This window comes from Aspergillus clavatus, genomic scaffold (genome assembly GCF_000002715.2).
Source record: "Aspergillus clavatus NRRL 1 1099423829750 genomic scaffold, whole genome shotgun sequence".
Classification (NCBI taxonomy): Eukaryota; Fungi; Ascomycota; class Eurotiomycetes; order Eurotiales; family Aspergillaceae; genus Aspergillus; species Aspergillus clavatus.
In genome coordinates this window covers 273,877-296,418 of record NW_001517110.1, presented here as the reverse complement: position 1 = coordinate 296,418, position 22,542 = coordinate 273,877, and the positions used below count along the sequence as shown (strand labels likewise).

The 22,542-nt window shown below is 52.0% G+C and overlaps 9 protein-coding genes across 9 annotated transcripts, besides 15 other annotated features; 2 read left to right on the top strand and 7 right to left on the bottom strand.

Annotated features, from left to right (window-relative positions):
• Positions 1–588: 588 nt before the first annotated feature.
• ACLA_001420 (CaiB/BaiF CoA transferase family protein) lies at positions 589–1,802 on the bottom strand (the record flags this gene model as incomplete). Its single annotated transcript, XM_001276156.1, has 2 exons — positions 589–1,676; positions 1,736–1,802. 2 exons carry the CDS (start codon positions 1,800–1,802, stop codon positions 589–591), a joined length of 1,155 nt encoding a protein of 384 aa, XP_001276157.1.
• Positions 1,803–2,203: 401 nt separating this feature from the next.
• ACLA_001410 (WW domain-containing protein) lies at positions 2,204–3,118 on the bottom strand (the record flags this gene model as incomplete). Its single annotated transcript, XM_001276155.1, has 3 exons — positions 2,204–2,425; positions 2,524–2,609; positions 2,677–3,118. The coding sequence occupies 3 exons, from the start codon at positions 3,116–3,118 to the stop codon at positions 2,204–2,206; spliced, it is 750 nt and encodes a 249-aa protein (XP_001276156.1).
• Positions 2,773–2,796: a microsatellite.
• An 888-nt stretch (positions 3,119–4,006) lies between the features above and the next one.
• Positions 4,007–4,797, bottom strand: ACLA_001400 (uncharacterized protein; the record flags this gene model as incomplete). The annotated part of the gene is made up of 3 exons (XM_001276154.1): positions 4,007–4,329; positions 4,391–4,557; positions 4,592–4,797. The coding sequence occupies 3 exons, from the start codon at positions 4,795–4,797 to the stop codon at positions 4,007–4,009; spliced, it is 696 nt and encodes a 231-aa protein (XP_001276155.1).
• Positions 4,798–5,621: 824 nt separating this feature from the next.
• ACLA_001390 (uncharacterized protein) lies at positions 5,622–7,113 on the top strand (the record flags this gene model as incomplete). The annotated part of the gene is made up of 3 exons (XM_001276153.1): positions 5,622–5,718; positions 5,790–6,161; positions 6,224–7,113. The coding sequence occupies 3 exons, from the start codon at positions 5,622–5,624 to the stop codon at positions 7,111–7,113; spliced, it is 1,359 nt and encodes a 452-aa protein (XP_001276154.1).
• A 630-nt stretch (positions 7,114–7,743) lies between these two features.
• On the bottom strand, positions 7,744–9,394 carry ACLA_001380 (putative MFS transporter; the record flags this gene model as incomplete). Its single annotated transcript, XM_001276152.1, has 3 exons — positions 7,744–8,049; positions 8,118–9,060; positions 9,129–9,394. 3 exons carry the CDS (start codon positions 9,392–9,394, stop codon positions 7,744–7,746), a joined length of 1,515 nt encoding a protein of 504 aa, XP_001276153.1.
• Positions 9,092–9,116: a microsatellite.
• A 118-nt stretch (positions 9,395–9,512) lies between the features above and the next one.
• Positions 9,513–9,563: a microsatellite.
• Positions 9,514–9,563: a microsatellite.
• Positions 9,564–11,384: 1,821 nt separating this feature from the next.
• On the bottom strand, positions 11,385–14,350 carry chiA1 (class III chitinase ChiA1; the record flags this gene model as incomplete). Its single annotated transcript, XM_001276151.1, has 3 exons — positions 11,385–13,678; positions 13,742–14,171; positions 14,246–14,350. 3 exons carry the CDS (start codon positions 14,348–14,350, stop codon positions 11,385–11,387), a joined length of 2,829 nt encoding a protein of 942 aa, XP_001276152.1.
• Positions 11,927–12,056: a microsatellite.
• Positions 12,668–12,889: a microsatellite.
• Positions 14,351–14,391: 41 nt separating the features above from the next.
• Positions 14,392–14,411: a microsatellite.
• A 2,798-nt stretch (positions 14,412–17,209) lies between these two features.
• ACLA_001360 (alpha/beta hydrolase) lies at positions 17,210–18,294 on the bottom strand (the record flags this gene model as incomplete). The annotated part of the gene is made up of 2 exons (XM_001276150.1): positions 17,210–17,819; positions 17,882–18,294. 2 exons carry the CDS (start codon positions 18,292–18,294, stop codon positions 17,210–17,212), a joined length of 1,023 nt encoding a protein of 340 aa, XP_001276151.1.
• Positions 18,295–18,944: 650 nt separating this feature from the next.
• Positions 18,945–18,971: a microsatellite.
• Positions 18,946–18,971: a microsatellite.
• A 244-nt stretch (positions 18,972–19,215) lies between these two features.
• ACLA_001350 (putative L-PSP endoribonuclease family protein Brt1) lies at positions 19,216–19,791 on the top strand (the record flags this gene model as incomplete). Its single annotated transcript, XM_001276149.1, has 3 exons — positions 19,216–19,377; positions 19,499–19,656; positions 19,725–19,791. 3 exons carry the CDS (start codon positions 19,216–19,218, stop codon positions 19,789–19,791), a joined length of 387 nt encoding a protein of 128 aa, XP_001276150.1.
• Positions 19,398–19,431: a microsatellite.
• Positions 19,399–19,431: a microsatellite.
• Positions 19,792–19,977: 186 nt separating the features above from the next.
• Positions 19,978–22,045, bottom strand: fetC (putative ferrooxidoreductase Fet3; the record flags this gene model as incomplete). Its single annotated transcript, XM_001276148.1, has 6 exons — positions 19,978–20,053; positions 20,101–20,401; positions 20,460–20,809; positions 20,863–21,083; positions 21,137–21,631; positions 21,704–22,045. 6 exons carry the CDS (start codon positions 22,043–22,045, stop codon positions 19,978–19,980), a joined length of 1,785 nt encoding a protein of 594 aa, XP_001276149.1.
• Positions 21,658–21,687: a microsatellite.
• Positions 21,659–21,683: a microsatellite.
• Positions 22,046–22,153: 108 nt separating the features above from the next.
• Positions 22,154–22,185: a microsatellite.
• Positions 22,155–22,185: a microsatellite.
• Positions 22,186–22,542: the final 357 nt, after the last annotated feature.

Here is a 22,542-nt window from a genome sequence, read left to right as displayed (position 1 = left end):
AAGTACCGTACTGACTGTATTTGTACCTTGCCTGCTGGATCGGACGCTCCGTGCCTACATGCAGGATTTTATGCGTCTCTGAGGGTTTTTTTTTATGTTCCTTAGGTAAGTACGTACATAAATTGGTCGGGGGAATTTTATACCGTGAAACAAACTCCCTGTTTCGTATTTTTGACTGGATATTTATAGATAGTGTACTCCGTAGTTAGACCTCGAAAGGGACCCCGTCACTCCATAGTCCATGCAGCTTTGCAGATATCATATTCTGTTGATCTGTTCGGCTTCAGGGTGGGGGAATTTTGTTTTAATACTGGCATCAGTGCGCGGATCACAGATTGCGAACTGCTAATTGCTGACAGTGACGGCTGCTGTGGCTGAAATCCGTTCTCGTGTTCACGGTTCATACAGCCCAAACTGGGAAAACCAATCGAGTCTCCTGATCCCGTCCCATAGCCCTACAAATGTCTCAAATCATATCGTGCCATGTCTTGTCTCCAACCAAGCTAGTTTCCTATTCCCCAAATTGAGGCAATCCATGTGACCGGGACTCCCACTGCCAATAATCAACCCGTGGAGGAAAAGACGCCGCTATAGTTTCGATGACTTCTTCCCATCCGTCTGCACGAATGTCCCGTCCGCGCGAACGTCAAAATCGCGTTCCTTCTGCCACCCCAGCCATGTCGCGAGGGTCTCTTGGCCGCAAGTACCGGGCACCAGCCCCCCTCCCGTCCATCCGCCATCGTCAGCAGGAATTGGAAGGCCCGGGGTATCAACCAGATGCACCGCGGGCCTGTGCTCGTAACCGCTGCGCTGCAACTCGTCTTGCTCCAGCACAGGCGTCGCACAGGCATCCGCCCCGTCAAAGATAGCCTCCCACTCCGCCCGGGTCTTCTCCCTGAATCGTTTCTCGAACGCGGCGCGCAGCGCAGGCCAGTTCGCCCGGTCCTCCCGTGCCGGCAGCTCATCCGGCGCGAACCCCAGCCCCTTGATCAACGCAGCGTAGAACTGCGGCTCCAGCGCCCCAACGGCAAAATACTTGCCCCGATCCTTGGTCTCGTATGTATCGTAGAAGGGGCTGCCCCCGTCCAGCATATTTTCCCCGCGGGGCTCGCTCCACATCGGCGTCTGCCGCGTCAGACGCGGCATGGTCGCGAGATACGCTGCCCCATCGACCATGTTTGCCTCGACGACCTGGCCGCGTCCGGAGCGAGTGCGCGCGAGGAGCGCCAGCAAGATACCCAGGAGACACATGGCGCCTCCGCCGGCGAAATCGCCTAGGAGGTTGCCCGGGGCGTAGGGCGGCTCGTTCTTCCGTCCGAGCATAGAGAGGACTCCCGACACCGCGATGTAGTTGATATCATGGCCCGCCATGTCCTTGTACTTGCCGTCGCGGCGGAAGCCGGTCATGCGGGCCACGATCAGGCGCGGGTTGTGTTTGAGGAGAACCCTGGAGGGAGAAAGGCCGAGGCGTTCTAGCACGCCCGGGCGGTAGGGGTCGATTAGGACATCGGCTTTGGAAAGGATGGAGAGGAGGACTCGGTGCGAGGCGGGGTCTCGGAGATCCAGGGTGATGGAGGTTTTGCGGCGAGTCAATTGATCTGCTGAGATGGCGTTGGGGCGATCGATGCGCAGCACCGTTGCGCCGTAGTCTGCGAGAAGGAGTCCTGCAAACGGGCCTTCATCCAGTCAGTCAGGCGTAACCTGGGGTATCTACGGCACAGTGAGGTTTCCAGACCTGGAGCTAGACCGGCCAGCTCAACGACCCGGACACCTGCAAGCGGGAGCGATGACGAGGTGGACATGATGGCTGTATGCACTTGCTTCAATTGAACTATTTACGGCCCTGCGCATTGCAGTCGATGATAGTGGCTCCCAGCGTTGAACCCGCAGCGCGACGTCGACATGGAATCAAAGCCAAGAGTGGTTGAAAGAATGGACAGTTTCTCCGCAGCCGAGGTCGAAGCCACGTGCGGGGAAGTAAACACTGCCGTGCAATTGAAGCTCATCTTTCTCTGGACTACTTTCAAGGGAGAATGCCAAATATAGTCCGTTCAATGCAATGTTGTTCATGCATTACTGCAGTGTAACGCAATCTATGCAGGAGTTCGGCCCGATTGACTCCAAGCATATCCAAACACGCGATAGTCCTAGTATAGCCCAAGATGGCCCCAGAAGCCAACGCAGCTTATAATATGAGATGCATCTACCAGTCATCTCTGCCCTCAGCGCGTCCCTCATCGTAAGCACCCCCCATCTCGTCGCCGAACCGTTCCACCGCGCCGACTCGGCGTCCAGCCCATCCGGCAACGTCCTCGGGGAAGTCCTCTACATCATCCACAGCATTGTCCCACTTGTTCTCGATACGGTCCTCGGTGCGATCCCAGCCCTGCTCGATATTCTCAGGGATCTGTTCGACTTCACCGACCTGGTAATTAGGGAGACGAAATGTTAGCAATGCCACCCACAGGAAAAAAAAAATCACCCAATAGCCTGAGCGTAGGGGGGAAAAAAAAGTCCCCAAACCTTTTCACCAGTCCATCTCGCCGCATCCTCAGGGAAATCCTCAACACCCTGCTCGAACCGCTCCTTGCGCTCGTCCCAGTCCTCATCTAAGCCCATGATAAGCACTCAAATCACCACTCCCACCCCAATCTTAGTAGTCGCAGCAAAACTTACGAATCTTCTCCCCCTCATGCATCAACAAGGCACCACCCGCCACACCAGCCGCAGCACCCATCGCCCCATACATCAGACTATGGTCCTTCTTCTGAGGCTGCTGCTGCTGCTGCTGCTGCTCATACTGCCGATACCCGCCGTCCTGCCCGTACGACTGCTGTCCATACGACCCACCAGCACCACCGCCACCATACGGCCGCTCCCAGCGCCGCTCCCCCGTCTGCTCATTCACGTAGAACCAGCGCCGGTCGCGATCATCCCAGCGCGCGACCCAGGGATACGGCAGATCCTGGGGCGGAGCGGGGCCCGAGCCGCCGCCATAGCTGGGTTGTTGGTTGTAGGACGGGTAGCCGCTGCCGTAGCCCTGGCTTGGCATTTGGTTGTTGTTGCTGCTGCCGCCGCCGACGACTTTGTCGAAGACTTTGCCTAGGAAGCCGTCCATGCTGGGTGTGAGTTAGGGAGATATTGCCGAGCCGGATTTTGGGAAGATTAGAGAAGTGTAAAAGGGTATTTGTTGTTTGCTCTATCTATGTCCTGACTGGACAGAGAAATCACAACAGGGGTCGATGGAGGGGAAGAGAGGGAATAAAAAACAAAAGGAAGAGGGTTGGGGGTTTCCCCTCGCGCCACAGCTTGGGTTCACAGCTCTTTAAATAATCATGGATAACAATAGCAATGGCTACTAACTAAATGGATCTAAATCATCTCTGTGCTTTGGAATCATGACAGCTAATCACCGTCCACGGATGAACCTGAGGCCACCCAGGCTGCTACAGCTGCCCCTCCAGCTGGGGGCTTAGCCCGCCAGACTCGCGCTTCCATTGGCTTGTTGTTGTTGGGAACTCCAGCCACACCGACCCCTGAATCTGCCTAAGGCAGGCTGTGGCGCAATTCGGGACCTAAATTCGCGCATCAGCGCATACAGTACCATACTGTACCATACCTAGGTGCCTAGGTGCCTAGGACCAAGATACTGGTGTCAGCATGATCATCATTCTCTAGATGGTGGCTCTCTAGGTAACCCGATTAGAGATGGGAATCATATTCATGGCTGCATCTCAATCTCTATTCTCTAAGTTGTATAGAGGTGTGGTGCAAAAGTCCCTACCATTAGAGTTGCATACCCGGGCCGCAAAAAGTCTACGTAGTATATAGCAGCTTCTAAAAGCTTAGCTAAATAGGCATATAGTCTAGGTTATTAAAATCATTAAATAGTATAGCAGGCTATATTAGTATGGAGGCTCTTACTACTATAGTACTAGAAGCCCCCTTCTTCTTCTTACTATCTATTACACTATAATAATCAGCAGTAGTAAGATAGACAAGCTAGTTAGTAACCACTCAGGTGGCAGTTAAATATAACTTTCAGCATTCTCCTGACCAAAAACAAATGGTAGGGGGTTTTTGGCGTTGGCCAGAGGTGTGTCTTTTTACTTACACCATCATTCGCTCGAAAGGCATTAATCTGCTCTAGTAAGGCACCGCCTAGATTTTCGATAGACTGTTTCGATAGGCTGCCCGGTAGTGTTGTATCATAACCGTACAGCAGTGCTCGGACATTGGGGAGGTCTTTAGGCAGAAAGTCGCGAAGCCAAACTTCGTCGCTGTTTGTGGATTTCCAGGAACCAAGGGCGTGGCTTCCTAGGCCAGGGACTGCAATTATGTTGTGGAGAAGAGTCAGTAAGGACGAGGACCGGCGGAAGTTGGCACGTACTCGACATCTGCTCCGCTCTCGTCCTCGTAGAGTGAGGTGATTCCATTGAATCTGCAAGTATAGCTATATGAGAAGCACTTTCCAGTTCGGTGCAGCCGGGAGCATAGATCCTCCCTAGATAGTGGAGTGGTAATAGAAACGGTAGCGCAGACGAAGCGCTTGTCTCTCTTGGCGTCAAAGAGTGACGAGACATGGGCTCACATGGCAGCAACAGCTCTCTGCAAGTCCGGGTCCTGCTCGGCAAAAGACCTAAGCTTGCGGTCTAGTTCATTAGCGTCTTTGATTAGGATATTATCGACACGAAAAGTCGGCTTCGGCTGTCGTGAGGGGTAGCTCGTTGGGACCTGCGGCTGACGACCATGTGACGCGAGCCGCACGTTCAGTGCTTGGTCCATGCCTTCCCACATAGTGAGGCTGTCGAGATTCTGGCTCATTCATATCACTGAATCCAGACGTCTCGAACAGCTTCGTGCTTGCTTTCTCACCGTGCTGGTGACCATGGTGGCATCAGGTGCAACACCGCCCTTCCTGTTTGCCCATCAATTAACACAGGAGCTGGACGGGCCGGCCCGACGCGTGCCTGACTGCCTGGACATTTCCGTGTTTCTCTGAAGACTGGATCAAAGAAACAGGGTGTAGGACTTGCTCGCTGAAGAATTCTGTTCGAACGACTTGGACCGCATTGCCAACAAACTTTGGTGGATGTCGAAACAAGATAGTGGCAACATATCCCCGAAAGGGACCAGGGACATTTCGGAGCTAGTTCAACTTCACCTATTCAGCAGACAATTTGCATTATGCTCCGATTCTGGCGGCAGTTGAGACCCCTTTCACCAGCAACACTGCGTCTTCGACTCGGCTGCCCCTCCCAGCGCAATCTATCCGACATGGGACACGAATCTTGCACAGTTTCACCACACCCCTTGTCCGACGGCTTATCCCAAGGAACATATTCGAAAGGGCCCACTCCACGTTAGTAGTACCATTTACTCTGGAGCGCGATAACCTAGAGAGGCATTGTTCTTGCTGACTCTACACTGAAGGCCATGATCTTTATTCTTATACTGGTGGAAGGTGGCTTAATCGGGACGAGCTCCAACGAAACTCTCGCCATATTCAGTTCGACTTCACTGCGCTCTGTGATAGGGCAATTCGTGTATGCCCAGGAGCAACCAAGGTTGTTGGGCATGAAAAGCGAGAGGGTGGGTTTAATAGAGTCTTTATTTTCACAATGGACAATGGGTCTTGTGTTGTGGCAAGGTTGCCAACCAGTATTGCTGGCCCACCAAAGTTAAGAACTAACTCAGAAGTCGCAACAATGACATATTGTAAGTATGATTCACATATCCTGCCTCTTAAAGATTTAGCTCCAATGCTCACTGATTATTATTTCATATAGTACAAACCAAGCTCTCGCTTCCGATACCGAAAGTCCTGGACTGGAATGATGATCAGTCAAATCCAATCGGCGCAGAGTATATCATCCAGGAGCATGTAATGGGTGTCCAGTTGCACCAGATATGGCCCAAAATGAATTCAGAACAACATATGCTATGCACAAAGATGCTTTCATTAGCAATAAAAAAGATGGCATCCCTGGACTTTCCAGCTTATGGTAGTCTATACTTCTCTGATGCACCGATAGACTCGAGCATAAAGGTTCCCTTCGAGCAGGGCTTCTGTATTGGGCCGAATTGCAGTCCGGTTTTCTGGAACCGGAATCCCGGGGAACTTGAACTCTACGGTGGTCCAAGTCCCAACTGCGGTCCCTGTTAGTTCTAGATGTTCTATCCTCTCTTCCACAACAGTACTAACGCAGAGTGGGAAAATTAGGGAAAGACCTTACAAGCTATTGTCTAGGCTTGATAGAGACCGGCTTCTCGCGTTTACCGAAGGAACCCGTCACCCACGAGCTTCTCCCTCATCAAGGGTCCGTTCAAGATCACATCCGTTTATTGAAAATCAGCCAAGAAGTGATGCAGAGGTTGGTTGAAGATAAACGCGTTCAGGATGCTGCTACTCCAACTCTGCTTCACCCCGATTTTCACATGAGGAATATCTTTGTGTCAGCTGAGGAACCAACTCTCATTACTGGCCTGATTGACTGGCAATCAACAAGCATTGAGCCTGCATTTATTTACGCTAATGAGACGCCTGATTTCGCTGCACTTCCTGAGGAACCTGGGGAAGACACGTTTGAGAGCGGACACTCTAAACAAAAGTCTCCTGATTGCAAGGAACGAGAATGGAAAGATGCATTGATCTGTTATCAGACATATGATGTGTGCATGAAGGGACTTACACCTAAGTTACGCCCTGCAAGACTACTTGACCCATCTTTGTTTCGACTCTTCCAATACTGTCACACAACATGGAGGGACAGTGCCGCAGCACTCCACCAAGAGTTAATTGAGCTTTCCGCTCGCTGGACCAAACTGGGGCTACAGGGAGCTTGCCCGTTTTCTCCGACTGATAAGGAGGTGAAAGAGCACGCTCGAGAGTATGAGGATTTTGAGACGTTCCAAAAACTTAAATTATGGCTAAAACACTCCCTCCATACGAACTCGGACGGGTGGGTTCCGAATGATCAATGGGACGCTGCGAGAGATGCTCATCGCGCAGCGTATGACCAATGGATGCAGACGGCCAGAGAATCTGAGTCTCGTGGCGAGGGTCTGACAGTAGCCAAAGCGGACCAACTGTGGCCATTTGATGCTAGATAACGGAGATCCGCCGAAATCGAGCTTCGAGCGATAGCTTCTTGAGAAGTATTATTGTCAGATCATAGGGATTTCATTTCTAGATATAGACTTCTTCCCATGAGCATTGCTGGTTGAATGCCCGTGCTGGGTGTAACGGCCTCTTCTTTCTAGAAGAGCTGCTCGGTCATCCAGAAATGTTTGGTACGCTGCTTTTGGAACTGTTCTCTCCTCACCCTCCCATACTTGATATCCCACCTGCCCCCAAACTTCAAGTGGCCGGGTAAAATTAGCAGAGCATCCTCTTGCCTAGAAGGTCCTGGATCGACGAATCTGCACACTGAATCCATTTGTGACGATGTTCTGGAATCCCTGCTTCTCTTGTAGTGCTATTCCACCAGACCAAGTGAGACTATAGCATTGATGCAATTCTCTCGAAGCATATCTCGCCAGGTGACAGGTCCCTTCTAGAGCTGCATTCGGTCCGGATTCGGGCGAGTTCATGGCCAGTTGGCACCAAACCTCAGATTGAAATAGCTATTTCCCCCTTTTTAGCCTCAGAAACTTCGTCATTCCATTGATTCTGATGAGTTCATCGTTGCTATAATCAATCTATCCAAAGACAGTCAACAGTATCGGAACCACGTAATGCCACTACTGCATATCCCCCAGAGCCACCTTCATCCTCGCACTCCACTCTTCCCGCTTGATCCGTAACAGTATCAAAGGTATGCCACTGAGGAGACAGAAGAGACAGGCTGCCGTAAAGGACCAGCCCGTCCCGATGGCATCGAACAAGGGCTGCGCGATCACCGCACTCACACACGACAGACTGTTCCGCAGCAGATTGTTCACTGCAACGCCCATGGTGGACCTCTTGGGGGTGAACTCGGTCAGCATCGTCATGGTCACATTGGTGAGGATCATTCCCGCGAAGCCGTAGAAGAAGTTGCCAATCAACTAGGTACGTCTTGTTTAGTTTTTTTTTTTTTTTTTTGCCCAAATCACACATGCAAGGCCGTACGTACCGGCACCAGCCAGAATTCATGCGTTTCCGCCGTCCACCCCCACCACAGCAATGCCCCGGGGAAGAGAATCCCCGCCAGCAAGCAGTTCTCGCCGAGCCGGTCAACCGGGTGGAGGATGAGATTGCCCTCGTCGTCGAAGCGTCCCGCTTCCCGCGCCGTCCGTTTCATGATAGAGTCCTGCCAGCGGCCGCCAATGATCGCACCAACCAGCAGTCCCAGGCCGCCGGGGAGATACGCAACCCCGACGATGACGGAGCTCCACGAGTACGGCGGCAAGGCGAAGGTGTCTTCGATGGAGACGCAGATGAGGTAGTACGTTGCGAAGACGACGCTGGTGTAGTACACGGTGATGAGGATGGGTGGGTACTGCAGCAAGGTAGCCGCCTCGATGGGTTTCAACACGAAGTTAACGACTCGCATCGCGGGTCTGGTCACCTTCGCCCGCTCGTTCTGCTGTCTCGCGTCAAGGTTCGTTGCCGTCTCCGGCAGCAAGAACACCATGATCAGGAACACGGCCCACCCATAGATCACCGTGGACCATTGCGTGCTGCGCCAGCTCCACCGGGTGACCAGCGCACCGCCCAGGATGGGAGCGAACATGGGGCCCAGCATCGGGCCGAGCATGAAGACACCCATGGCTTTGCCTCGTTCGTGCGCGTCAAACATATCCGAGATGGTACCGGCACTGACGGCCTGGAGGGATGCGCTAGCAGCCCCGCTGAGAAGGCGCATTGCGACGAACATGCCGATGTTGGGGCTGACTGCCGCCAGGATGCTGAGAAGGCCAAGAAAGAAGAAGGAGAGCAGGTAAACTAGCCGACGACCGTGGAGTTCGGCCAGGTGGGACCACCAGAGAGGTGTGATGGCGACAGAGAGAGAGCCAAAGGCAATCGACAGGTTCACCACCGAGACTGAAGATCCTCGGCGATCATGATGAGGCAGGCTATCATTCATATTAAATAACGAGTCCCGTTAGCAGCAGCAGTAGCAGCAGCGGCACTTCCAGAAGACCTACGGAACAAGACACCACTGCTCAGTGGCACGACCAATCCTCCCCCGGCCACTATGGCCGTTAAGAACCACTTGCGTGCCGCCGGATATTGTCGCGGGTCTTCAATAGCCGGGACCAGACACAGAAAGGATAGGAATCCTCGACGAACAGGACGCGAACCATCTCGATCATTTTTCTCTTGCCCCGTCCCGAGATCGTCCTTGGGGTCCATCTTCTCCCCCTCCGGTGGTGATTGAGGTGTTTCGCGTCTGTGACGGTCAGACATGTTTGATCACGTACTTCCGCTTGGGGAATTTCGCTTTCTGGCAGCGATGGTGAAAGCCTGATATGTGCCATGTTGTTTTGGGGGTCAGGGCTATATACCATGATCATACTTTTCTCCATACTACTACTACTACTACTACTACTACTACTACTACTACTACTACTACTACAAAGTACGCTTACAAAATAACCTCGTACGAGGAAGACCCACATCGGCCGAGCCAATATACTCTGTAGTCTGTAGTCTGTAGAGTCCAGCGTAGTTTGACATTTGACAAATACTCCCAGAAAAGCTCATCCTTCCCCTCGGCCGAGCCCACCTCCGTCTGAGTAATAATCCAGTATTATCATGTCGTAGAACTGAAATCTGTGTAATACCGCTACACTAAAAGGTATCCGGATTCTAGTTAGTGGGATACAGTATTTCATCTACGACGACATATCACTTATCAGATCCATGCCTTCGGGAGGATCCGCAGACGCCGCAGCCTACAGCCAGCCAGCCAGCCTAGGCTTCGTAGTTCGTACGAGGTAGATCAGACCCAAGGATCTTGCATGGGTCCGGAATGAAAGGACACAGAGTGTAAAGGAGATGCAAATCAGTCTAGCATCTTCTATCATTTTTCTGTAAAATACTCTCAGGACTATGGAGGGGAGGGTCAAATCTGGAAGATACGGAATGAGGATAGATAGCTTGATGGACGGATCTACTGCAGAGCGAATATACTAGGACATCAGCTCCACTGCGAAGGATTAGAAAACAACATCGGGTCAATACCCGCAAGATCAGGGAAATCAAAGGGTTGTCGGCGATCGCATTTCACCTTTCGACGACGACATGGTAAACAAGAGGTGATGGGACGAGCGTAGTTCCCAACGAGGGACGATGATGATGGATGGAGAAGAGAGGTGGGACTTGATGGGGCATACATGATGGACCGCTGTTGAGGCAGTAACCTCGATGACCAGAACAGTTGTGGTCTTTTTCGGCTGGAATCTGGATAGGAATCTTTATTATGGAGTACAGCAGATCCATAACATGGCGGATAGCTTCGAGAGTAAAAGCTCGAAGTGCAGGTAAGACTGTCCTATCATACTCTGATATCTCGAGTAAATCATGTTAGTAAGCTCCACTGGGCCATCTAATCATGTACTGTGTAGACTGTAGACTCACGCTCCTCTCAAGTCATGGCCAATGTAACTAGTAGTAGTAACTACTAGTGAGGTACGGCGGCTGATCTTAGAGCAAACCACTCCTTCATGATAGCACCACACATTCTCTGTAGTCTCCACTCGTGGCTATTCCAGGGGAAAAAAACCAAATGGTGAAGGGGACGGATATCCGTTGAGTATCGTACTGCCTCCAGGCTACTACCTACTACCTAGTACCTACCCTGAAAGCTTGTCACCAGCTGGAAATCCCTGGAACAAATTGGTATGTACTATGGAATATACCTTCAGCGACACAGAAACTACCGGAGGCATCCACTTTGGAGATCGTGGTCGATTCGTTGGCCGTCGTGGCTTCGCCTATCTATAGTCTATACAATAGGACGGGTCGACTCATGATCTTTGACTTCCCCGATCGGGACTACGGGGTACAGGGAAGACGTGGGTGGGGTCTTGTATGAGTGTGAGGAATGACCATGGTCAAAATTGTTATGACATGAATTTGCAACTTCATAGGACTCTATACCAGATGCCAATGCTTCCTGCAGAGAAAGAAAAGAGAAACAGAAGATGAGAGGGAAAAGAGATAGAAAAAATAGAACTGGACTCGGCTGGCGTGAGCGTAGATGGTATATAAATAGACTGCTTAATTTAAAGGGCCCAGTGCTAGACCGGACCGGATCGAATCGAAATGCGAAATAGAAGGTGAAGATTTCAAAGAGGAAAAAAAAAAAAAAAAAACAAATAAACGGGATTCAAAACAGCAGTCTTTCATTATACATGACACTCCCAACATCACTTCTCCCAACAGAGTCCACGCTTTACATCAGAGCAAAGGCAGACAAGGCGAGGACGGCGCCAACCATCACACCGTGACCCATGCCGGCCATGCGCGAGGCGGCACCGGTAAACATGGGTGACACACCTTCTTGAGTATTGCTAGGGGCAGTGGGCACATGCGGTTCGCTGCTGCTGCTGCTGCTGATTAAGGGCTTGACCGAAGGCTTCACAGCCAGCGTGGACGACGGGCGCACACCACCGGTCCCGAGAATCACAGGGCGGCCCGAGGTGGGGTGCACAACGGTCACAACCTGGGTCTGTGTGCTGGCCGCACCGCCGGCAGGAGGGGGAACCTCCTCTTTTTCTTCAGAAGAGCCGCCGGCACCACCAGTGGGGAAGACGCCAGAGGGATGGGTGGCGGTAGAGCCTTCTCCGGCAGTCCCGGTGGTCACGGGCAGGGTCAGAGTCACGGTGGTGGGCTGGGCAGCGCACTGGGTGCAGACGGTCACAGTCGTAGTCCAGCCCTCAGGAATGGTGGGGGCAGGGGTCTGCACGCCCGATCCACCAGGGCCGGACGGAGGATTGGTGATAGTGGCCGTAGCAGTCGCAGCATTGGTAGCCGGGCAGTAGGTTGTCGTGTAGGTGGTGGTGATGGTGGTGAAGCCGGTAGGGCAGATGTCGATGTAGGAAGTGATAATGATAGTGGTGATCGTCTTGACGTCTGAGCTGCTGCCAGGGGCAACGGCCGAAGAGGTACCGGTGGGCACAGCGGTGATGGAGGGGGTCACACCGGCGTCGGTGGTCGATCCACTCCCGCTTCCGACAGTCGAGCTCTTATCAGTACCGGTTGGTGCTGGAGCCGTGGTGGTCGTTTTCGGACCAGCAGTTTGCGAATGGGAAGAGCCAACGTCGGTCGGATTCGAACCAGAGGGGGCCGCGGGGCTTGACTGGCTAGTGGTGGCACCCGTGCTGGCATCGGGGATGCCCGAGGAGCCGACAGAAGGAACGCCGGGGGAAACGGGGACGCTGGAGGATTCGGCCGCCGCCGTCGTCGTCGTCGTCGTTGAAGTGTTGGAAACGGCCGCTGAGCTGGAGGGGTTTGCCTGGCCAGAAGTGACAGGCGAGCTCGAGGCCGGTGCGGTCGCAGAGGCGGAAGACGAGCGAACAGGGGAGCCGCTGGGCACACCGCCAGACGACGACGGGTTTCCAGGCACAATCACAGAGCTGGATGCAGTGGGAATCGTGGAGGGTGTCGGCGAAACAGTGATCGTCAAGGTGATGAGAGGTGTCGAAGATGGGGCCGCCTCAGCCGAAGAGGATGATCCAGGAATGACAGGCGTGCTAGTGGCAACAGCAGAGCTTGATGCACCAGTACCAGTTGATGAGGATCCTGGAACGACTGGGGCGCTAGATGCTGCAGGAGAGCTGGAGGAGGCGCCAGGGATGACAGGGGTGCTAGTGGCAACGGCAGAGCTTGACGCACCAGTACCGGTGGATGCGGATCCTGGAGCGACTGGAGTGCTAGATGCCACAGGAGAGCTAGAGGCGACAAAGCTGCTGGACGAGGATCCAGGGACAACTGGGGTGCTGGACCCAACAGGAGAGCTCGAGGGAGAGGGAGTGCCTGGAACAGCGGAGCTGCTCGAGACAACGACGGAACTGGAAGCCGTGTCGGGGATAGCTGGGGTGCTGGAAGCTGCAGCGGAAGTGGAGGTCGTCGAGGTCACTGGAGGAACAGGGGTGCTAGACGATGGGGTCACAGAGACAACCGGGGTGGAAGACACAGGGCTACTGGATGTCAAAGTCGTGCTAGTGGTGGTGCTCGTGGGCGTTGGGGTGGTGCTGGTCGAGGTCGTGGTAGCAGGAGGGTTGGGATCACAGCTGCGGACGACCTCCTTGATGATGTCCGCATAGGGACGGTCATTGATCTTGTTGTTCTCCGACGCAGTGGCCTCCCAGAGCATGACACCTCCGAAGTTGTTGGGGTACCGAGCCATGTAGGTGGAGACCAGAGACTGAACCTGTTGAGGGGTGATATAGTAGCCCGGGTTGGCGGCGGAAGCACTGGCGGGCAAGCCAATATAGAGCTTGGTGTTCTTGTTGGGAGTGTTTTGGAGATAGCTCACCCAGGCATCAAAATTGAAGCCCGACCCACTGGCTGAGCATGCAGCAGTGTTGTAGAACTGGACCCAGATGAAGTCGAAGACGGATCCAGCAATTGCGTCACCGAGCTGAGCGTCAGTGATGAGACACTGAGGAGCCGCCGAGAGATAGAATCTACGGCTGGGGAACTCAGCGAATCGAGTACGAAAGTGGTTGACCATGGTGGCATAGCCTGGAAAACGGTCAGTGAGCAAAACTGAAAGATCACAGAAGGATGGGGTCAACAAATTCATACCGAAATCGCCATTGTGCTCAATATCAAAGTCAAACCCATCAACAACAACATCACCGAAGGGACGAGGGCCAGACCAAGTCGTGACCTTGGGGCCAAAGGCGCCCCAGAGGAAATCGGCAAAGTCCGTGGCAGACTGCTGGCTGAGAAGCTTTTGAGTGGCGGGATAGGCACCACCCAGCGAGAGCAGAACTTTCTTGCCGGCAGCCTGGCAAAGAGGAATATCCTCGATCAGTTGGTGGCAGCCGGCCAGTAACTGGGTTGTCTGGCCATTGACAACATAGACGGTGCCATCGCACTGATTGCCAAAGTTGGAACCAGCCCACCCAGCCTTGCCCTGGTCTGGGAATACATTGATGAAACCAAGGTTGATGATGTCCGAGGAGGATTCTTGACAGAAGTGGCTCAGACGTTTTTGGTCAGAACCTTGACCCTGTTCGAGAATAGCATCAGCATGTGCACTTGTTTCCACATGCAAGGAAAATCGGGTTACTGATTGATACATACGTAATAGATCGCAACGTTGGATTTTGAGGCAGCATCGAAGGCAGATACTGTCGAGGCTAGGGCTGCGACAGCCGTAGCAATGAGCGAAAACTTGCTGGAGAGCATTTTGATAGAGAAAGAATGACAGCTGGTATGAGGGCCCAGCGAAAAAAAAAAAAAAAAAAAACGGCACTGAAAAAGGAGGGTAGTCGTGAAAGATTCAATGAAAGGACGCAGACAAACGTCTGCTAGCGAGCTGGAGAGTCTCTCGAAGGACGAAAGATCGCAAAGTCAAAAGGCCAGACCAGAGGAAAGAGAGAAAGAACATCTTCAACAGCAGGGGATCAGGAGAGATCTATATAGTCTGTGAGATGACTGGTCCCTCTCCTTGCCCGGAGATTGCAGACAGTAGTAGTTCTGACCATAGTCGCCATCATTGGTCGAGTAAGCAGGAACCAGGGGCCTTCGCAGAGTCGCAGACTCGCAGTAGCATTGTCGACTTGAATGGATATTAGCTGCAGGGATGATATCAGGCACCGTCGCCTTTTGGCGCGGAACTCAATCCAACGCCTTGCCAGATTGAGGTTCAAACAGGCACAGGCCGCCGGTCTGACAGACCATGATCATTCGAGTCGTTCCAAGCATTCAGTAAATCGCTCCACCAAGATTACTCCGTAGGGAAACCACCTAACGCAGGATCCGAATGCACTATGGAAAAAAGGCGTCATCAGATTGGACCACCAATTGGTTTCCGGAAATTGCAAAATAGGTCCGGCCGATTAATGCCGTTGGCTGGTGAGTGCCTAGTAAGTGAGTAGAAACCTTGAGATGGACGTTCTGATTCGACATGTGGCAAGTGGAACAGCCGATGGAAGAGCCGCATGAATCAAGGAAGTATCCTCCACTTGCACGAGCGATCCTTTTTGTATGGTCCCTGGGTCCGAATTAGTGCTGGGGCCTGCATTAGTCGGTTTGACTTTTTCCTACAAGTACAACTGTACAAGGTAGTTAGTTATGTGGACTAGTTGACTGAGTACGGAGTAGATAGATAGCGTGCAATTTCCCATCACTATCCAGTGCTGATGAGGCTCGAGTCCTCTTGTGTACCGAGAACACCGGGCCAAGAAGATAGAAGGTGAGACTACTATCTAGCTCCATCGAAGTGGCAGTGCGGTAAATCCATCCATTATTTGGTTGTATCCATCGATCATCATCCATTGAAAGGGAAAAGAAGATGAAGTCAGGACGGGGGTGGGGGGAGCTGAGAAGAATGACACCTGTTAGCTTGAGCCACATGGCCTGGTGGCGTGGAAGCAACAAGGGGATATTGTGAGCCTGTGATGCATCTGAAATCTGAAATTTAAACTTGCCTGCTCATGGGGACTTGGGGAGACTGGAGAGACTGGGAGTGGGAGTGGGAGTGGCCCGAGTGGGAGTGGAAGGTGGAAGCACTAATTAAGTTAAGAGTAAGCAGAGTAGTTAGTCAGACACTAAAAGCGACCGGCGCCTCCGTAGTAAGCGACTGAGCCTGAGGGTGGCATGCCTGGGGCATTCATTCGCTGGAGTTCTGAAGGCTCGGTTTAGTTCCGCAGGAGTTGCTCAAACTGGTTAGACAGATAGGTGCAGTGGTTTAGCGAGCCTTCCTGTTTCGGCTTAGTGCGGGGTTGCTGCCTGGTTCGAATATGCTCCAGACTCTCCAGGTACACCAATCAAAGTGATCAAGTCCAGCACTCAATATTGTTTCTATCCAGAAAGGGTAAAGTCACAACAATAAGTAGAGAGGGCTTTGAGGCAAAAGATCAGAAAAACTCCCTGATCTTGTTAATGGCATGGCTCGTGCTGATTGGCGGACACGGATTCTGCTGTCGGAAAATGGGCCGGATCTTCCGTAGACCACCTGATCTTCCGGTGACAACTGAATAACTACAGGATTGACTATCTGGGAAGACAGGTAGAGATGGGAATGGAGACAGGTATACTCCGTAAAAAGGTAGTTGACTTCCAAACTAGAACCCACTGACACCTTCCGTGGCTGTGTGAGGCTGCAAATAAACACATACTCTGGAAACTCTAGATAGTTTTCCACCCCCAGCGTTACATCCACAGTTTTCTTGGTAGTACTGTGTACGATGAGTACGATATGGCGACTGTTAGTCTGTTAGCCTCTCGCCAGCGTCGCCACCAACCAAAGTAAAATGAGTCTCCCTCTCATCTCCACTAATTTAACCGGTAATTTGATTTTGGGGCACAGGCCCTTCCAGTCGACAGTCTATCTACAACAACATGCTTCGGATACAGCAAGAGGACAAGACTCGGGAGTAATCTTCCAGAGTTCATAAAGCCAAGATTATAGCACTTACCTAGTACTCCGTAGGTCTCCCAGTCAAAACCTACCTAGGAAGAGAATACCGAGGCCAGTAATGCAATGTCGCTTATGCACATGAGTTACATTTGGTAGTACTCCCTCATACTTTGTTCACCCTGAAGCTACTCTCCTTCGAGCTTGGCTCTTCAATAGCACCAGCATAGGACGAGTTTCAACGATAATCTAGCGTCTGGGACGGAGAGAGTGTCTGCTGAAGTATTTCCTCGGCGTCTCTCGAAATCAAAAGTACCTGTTCATCGTTGTGCCATGGCTCCTATTAGACGAAGAACGCTGTGATGGGTAAAAGGCCCCTTGTGACGCGAATGTCTGCCATGCTAGATCGGAAATTGATCATTCATTCGATATTCTCTTGATGGACCGAATCTTAGTTGTTTTGGTTATTGGTGCATGGCTGACTTATACCGAAATCCAACACGTATGGGACATACTCAGTCATAGCAGGACAAGGGCCAAACCACGGGATCAACTGACATTCTGATAGAAGCGCTCTTTCTCTCTCTCTGAGCGGTACACTAACAACTACACAGTGACAGACTGCACCATGACGAGGACCATGATAGCTGAACCTTTTCTGATATCCAATTGATATTCTACCAGGATCATGATTCCCCAAAAACCCTCTTCAACATATCACACATCAACGTGATCGACCGCTTCCCCTCCGTGAGCACCCCATCCATCGCGAGAAAGGGATGCGGCATCCCCTTCATCACCTGCAGATCCACCTCGACGCCCGCCTTCCTCAGCTTCGCCGCATACTGCTCCCCCTCCGTGCGCAGGACATCCAGCTCACCCACCATGACTAGCGCCGGGGGAAGTTGCGACCAATCGTCCTCATAGAAGAGCGGGCTCGCTTCGGGGTTCGTCCGATCGGCTTCGTTGGGGAGGTAGTGGTCGCGGTACCAGATCATCTTGGCCGCGGGCAGCGCAGGCGTGTGTTCGTACCGCCGGTACGACTCGTTGTTCGCCACGGTAGCCGTGTTGTCCATGACGGGGACGGAGAGTAGCTGGGCGCGGAAGCGGACCGGCGGCGAGAGCGTGAGGCCCTTGTGCGTGATAATGGCGGCCAGGTTGCCGCCGGCTGACGAGCCCCCCGTGGCCATCTTGGAGGGATCGATGGGGAGCACCGAGGACCCGTCAGATATCAACCAGAGGAGCGCTTCCCAGCAGTCGTGGACGGCAGCTGGCCAGCGGTTCTCCGGTGCCAGTCTAATCAGTGGTCTTCATCAGCGGCCGAGTTGGTAGACAACAGCGGAGGGGGCTAAACTCACCTATAATCCACCGTGACCACCACACAGTTGCCCCGGACGCAGAGATTCGAACAGACCGGATTCTCCGTGTGGATGTTCCCCAGCACCCAACCCCCGCCGTGGAAATATAGCATCACCGGCCAGCCATTGGCGGGTTTTGTTCCCCGGGGAGTAAAGCTGCGAAGCAAGATATCCGGGCCCTCGGTCGCTCGCCGCTTGATGGTGATATCTTCAGTCTTCCCGACTTCGAGAAGAGGGCCGCCGCCGGGGATCAGGACACCACTTGTTCGCGATGCGTCTACCGGTTGCAGGTGAACCTGTTGAAGGTTTTTCACGTACTTGTTGTAGAAGTCAACGTATTCTGGGTCGAGCTGGTCCTTGACGGACTCATGCAAGGGATATGGAGGTTGAGGGAGGTCGTTCGAGATGGACATTTTCTTCTTTTTTTTTTCTTTCTCTGGGCTGATACGATAGAGATATTCGAATCACTACAGGTGATAAGTATCCTGGTTCAGGCAGTTGTTGGAGACTGTTGTATCGCAAGTTGAGCCGGGATCAAGGTGTTGTCTCGTTTCGCAGGTTTCCCCTCACATGGTCATGGAGTTAGTTGACTGTTACATTCCAATGCGGTCCCTGCGGACAAGTCTCGTAGCACGGGGACGTGGGGGTAGTGATACATTCTGCATCATTTGCAGCATGGATAGTGAGATGGGGGATTTGCAAGTATCCGAGTACCACTGCGAAGGTACTGTCTTGTCGATCAAAGCGGGAAGTAGATGGTGACCTCAGCTGATTGAAGGTATATATCCCCGACCAACCCCAGGAGTCTGGACTATACCGCTTGAACTTACAACGATCCCGAATCAAAAACTTACCTCCCTACTCAACCCACGCAAGGTAAAGTAGCATGCACGTAACTAGCACACGTACGTAGCATGCAGAGTCGAAGCCTTGGAGAACTCCCGCTGAGTTGTCCGTGAGGGGTCGCAAGACATCCTCCTCTATCATTGGCACGCGGGGGTTGAAATCCGGGCGTGGGGGAAGAAGAAAGAGTTCAAAGTAGTATTGACTGTCGGGTACTGCAACTCTACTCTACTCTACTCTACTCTACGCCCGTAGACGATGTCAATCAGCATGCAGTATGTATACCTACCTGATCTCTGCAGATGATTCATATGTCATGTACTCCACCACCACAAGGATAGATATACTGTGTATGTATAATATGAGCAGCCACTCCCCCTCGCACTACTACCACACACATTACATCCCCACTATCACTCCCCCAACTCACTCGAGAACAAAAACCACCACCACCACCCCTAAAAAGATACCAAGGATAAAGATAGATAACAATGACGACCAAAACTCCCGTCCTCACCGAAAAAGCCCCCAAGCCTCTCCCCGGCATCTACTCGCAGGCGATCATCGCCAACGGCGTCGTCTACTGCTCCGGCGCCGTCGCCATGGACCCGGAAACGGGTAAATTGGTCGAAGGGGATGTGAAGGCGCACACGGTATGGACTATTCATCCACCTTTTTTTTTTTTTTTTTTCTTCTTTTTTTTTTTTCTCCTGTTTGGCCACGGGGAAAGGGGTTTTGTTGTAGTTGTAGTTTGGTGGGTTGACGGCCTCCCAGCACCAATGCATCAAGAACCTCACGCATGTCCTCGAGGCGGCCGGGACCACCATCGACAAGGTGGTCAAGGTGAATGTGTTCCTGGCTGATATGGATGACTTTGCCGAAATGAATTCGGTGTATACGCAGTACTGGGGCGATGTGAAGCCTTGTCGGACGTGAGTCTTCTTTCTAAACAGTCCCCGGTTGGGTTTGGGTGGTGTGGAGCTAGCTGACTGGTTCGTAGGTGTGTGGCTGTCAAGACCTTGCCTCTCAATACCGATGTGGAGATTGAGTGCATTGCGGTGTTGTGAGGGTAGATAGCAGATTGAATTGGGTTATTTCCAATTTATGATAGCAGGTATAGAAAAGAAGGGTATATAGGCCAAATTCCAAGGGCACATGCAAGACGGTCAGACATTATCTGCCTTACAATCCCCATTTTACAGACAACACCAGGTCTCGACCAGATCATGGCATTTAAAAACAGGCTATCGTGGTCAATTCTCGTCCGGTTGGTTGACCTCTATTAGTAGACCCTGGGCCTGGGTGGCCGTAATGGGAGCCATGCCGTACCTACTTCTGTTAGTTCACCTGCGCTCTATTTTGAATCGACTACATACCAAGAAATAGACAGCAATCCCAGGATCGCTGCAAGGCAGCTGAAAACCATCGCAACAATGCCTTTGGCCGTGAACCCAGCCGGCAGCGGTGCAGGCGAGACATTCTCTCCAGTTAAATCGTAATAGTCCTTGGTGTTTCCGGCTGCATTCCCCTCGGTGAGGGTATTGCTCGCCTCGCAGACCTGGTAATGGTTCTCGGGGATCTTAAGCGTCTGCTGAAGATCGAGGGGTGCCTCAATGAAGGTTGCTGCGAGTCCCGAGTCCATGTGCCATTCAATGTGGCAGTGGAAGAGCCAGACGCCTGTTGACCATGATCAGCTATCGGAGATATGGCCTTTTGCGAAGAGCGGAAGACCTACCCGGATTATCTGCCTGGAAACGAACAACAAAATGACCCTGGGGGCGAACCAGAACAGTATCCCTTCTCATGGGCACAGATGGAAAGGCAGTGTGATTGCTAGGATCGTAATGTCCAGCGTTTTCCTCGCTGCGCGAAATTACCTGAAAGTTATGTCCGTGAAGATGGAAAGGATGTTTGCCGGCGTCATCGTTGTTGAGGACGAGATCCACGATATCGCCTTTTTTGAGTACGAAGGGATGCGTGTTATACCCATAGACAGCAGGGTCGGTGGCCGCCGAACCTGTAGTCAATGCCGAATACAGAGTAGGCACTTTGGGCATGACGTAGGTGATGCCGTTGAAGAAGGCACTGATTGTGTTAGCTGCCCTCCCTGAATTGTAATGTCTGGGGTGTAACTCAACTAGTTGGCCCCATCTCCCAGGTTGTCCATGCTCACGTCTAGTGAGAAAGTATAGTCAGCTTCCTTGTACAAAGCCATACTGTCCACGGGAACCAGGTTAAAATCATCATAAGGCTCAAAGGCGTCGATAGGCGCCGGAGCCGGTTTCTCTGCTTGCTCGTTATACATCAACCATCCCGTGACATTGTAATTCAACGAGTCGGGAATTCGATCGAACAGGTCCTGAACAATTCATCAGCTGTGAGCACACTTTCAAAGCAAGTCAGTAATCATACGGTATCCATGCTGCCCACCATGGCATAGTTTTGACTTGTCTCATTCTTCATAGTCACCAATACAGCATAGCGCTGTGCACTGGCGATGTAGATCATGCTCGCCTCCGAGGGGTCGGTCCATACGCCATCGACTTCGACGATCTTCATCGTGTGGCCTTCGATCCAAAAGTATTGACTGGCAAATGCACCGACGTTGGCCAAGTGGAACAAATACGTCTTTCCCGGCTCAACTGCCACGGCGAGATCTTGCGTGTCGTTCATGAGCGCGGCATCGGGCACGGGTTCGGCGCCGGTGGGATTGGCGACGTTGATGAATTTCTTCAGAAGCTTTGGCATCGGATCGTGATACCAGTCGGACAGGGTGATGACCCGCTCCTCATCGTATTGGCCGGCATACGGATTCTTCGGGTCTGTAATCACCAAAGCCTGGCGCAGTCCATCGGGATACTGACCCTTTGTATGGGAATGGTACCAATAGGTGCCAGTTTGGTCAACCTACCCGAACAATTAGATAACGACAGAAAAAAAAAAAAAAAAAAAAAAAAAACAAATGGGGTCAAACTGAACAGTAAAATTGTAGACAAACGTAGAACCCGGCGCAATGTCGCACTGGGTGACCGACGGGGGACCATCCATGTGAGCTGTTCCATTTTGGAAAAAGCCATGCCAGTGAACACTGGTGGTCTCATTCCCGAGCGCATTGTGCACCTTTGCAATGATGCGATCTCCTCGAGTAAAATTCAATACGGGAGGAGGCCATTGGCCATTGATGCCAATGACTGGACGATCGAGTTGACCATCTGGATTTGCTGTCACCCAAGTGATATTCCAATCATAATTGAGGGTGGCAGCCGAGGCAGTGAAGATATGGACGAGGATACTCGACCACCAGAGGAGCCCTGAGGCCATGATGGGAAGCGATACGAGTTGGGGGGGAGAGAAGGAAAAAGGGCAGAAGAATCCAGGAGATGTCAGTTAATACATGAGGATGGTGACTGATTGATAAGGACTGGGGGATTTTTTTTTTTTTTTTTTTTTTTTTTTTTTTTCCTTCTTCACAGGAATTTTAGTGAGATCATCCGGAAGTGAAAAGGAAAAGATAATAATTATCAGATCAGACTAGATCGATTATCTCTAGTAGTACTGTACGTAGTAGTATTACTATCATCCATGATTCCGAGCTGTTGAAACCCAGGCCTCGTTGAATGTGGGGTTAGTCGCAGGATGAGCCCTGGAACTCATGAAGAGGGAATAATAATAGTAGATTATAGAATGCTCTTCCGTTTCTTTTTCTTGAGCCATTTTTGAACATTCTTAGTATTGCCTATTTTTTACGTAGTCATATTCGAGGACACTCAGGACAGTTTGTGTATCGGATGAGTTAACAGGCTGCTCCTAGATAAGGT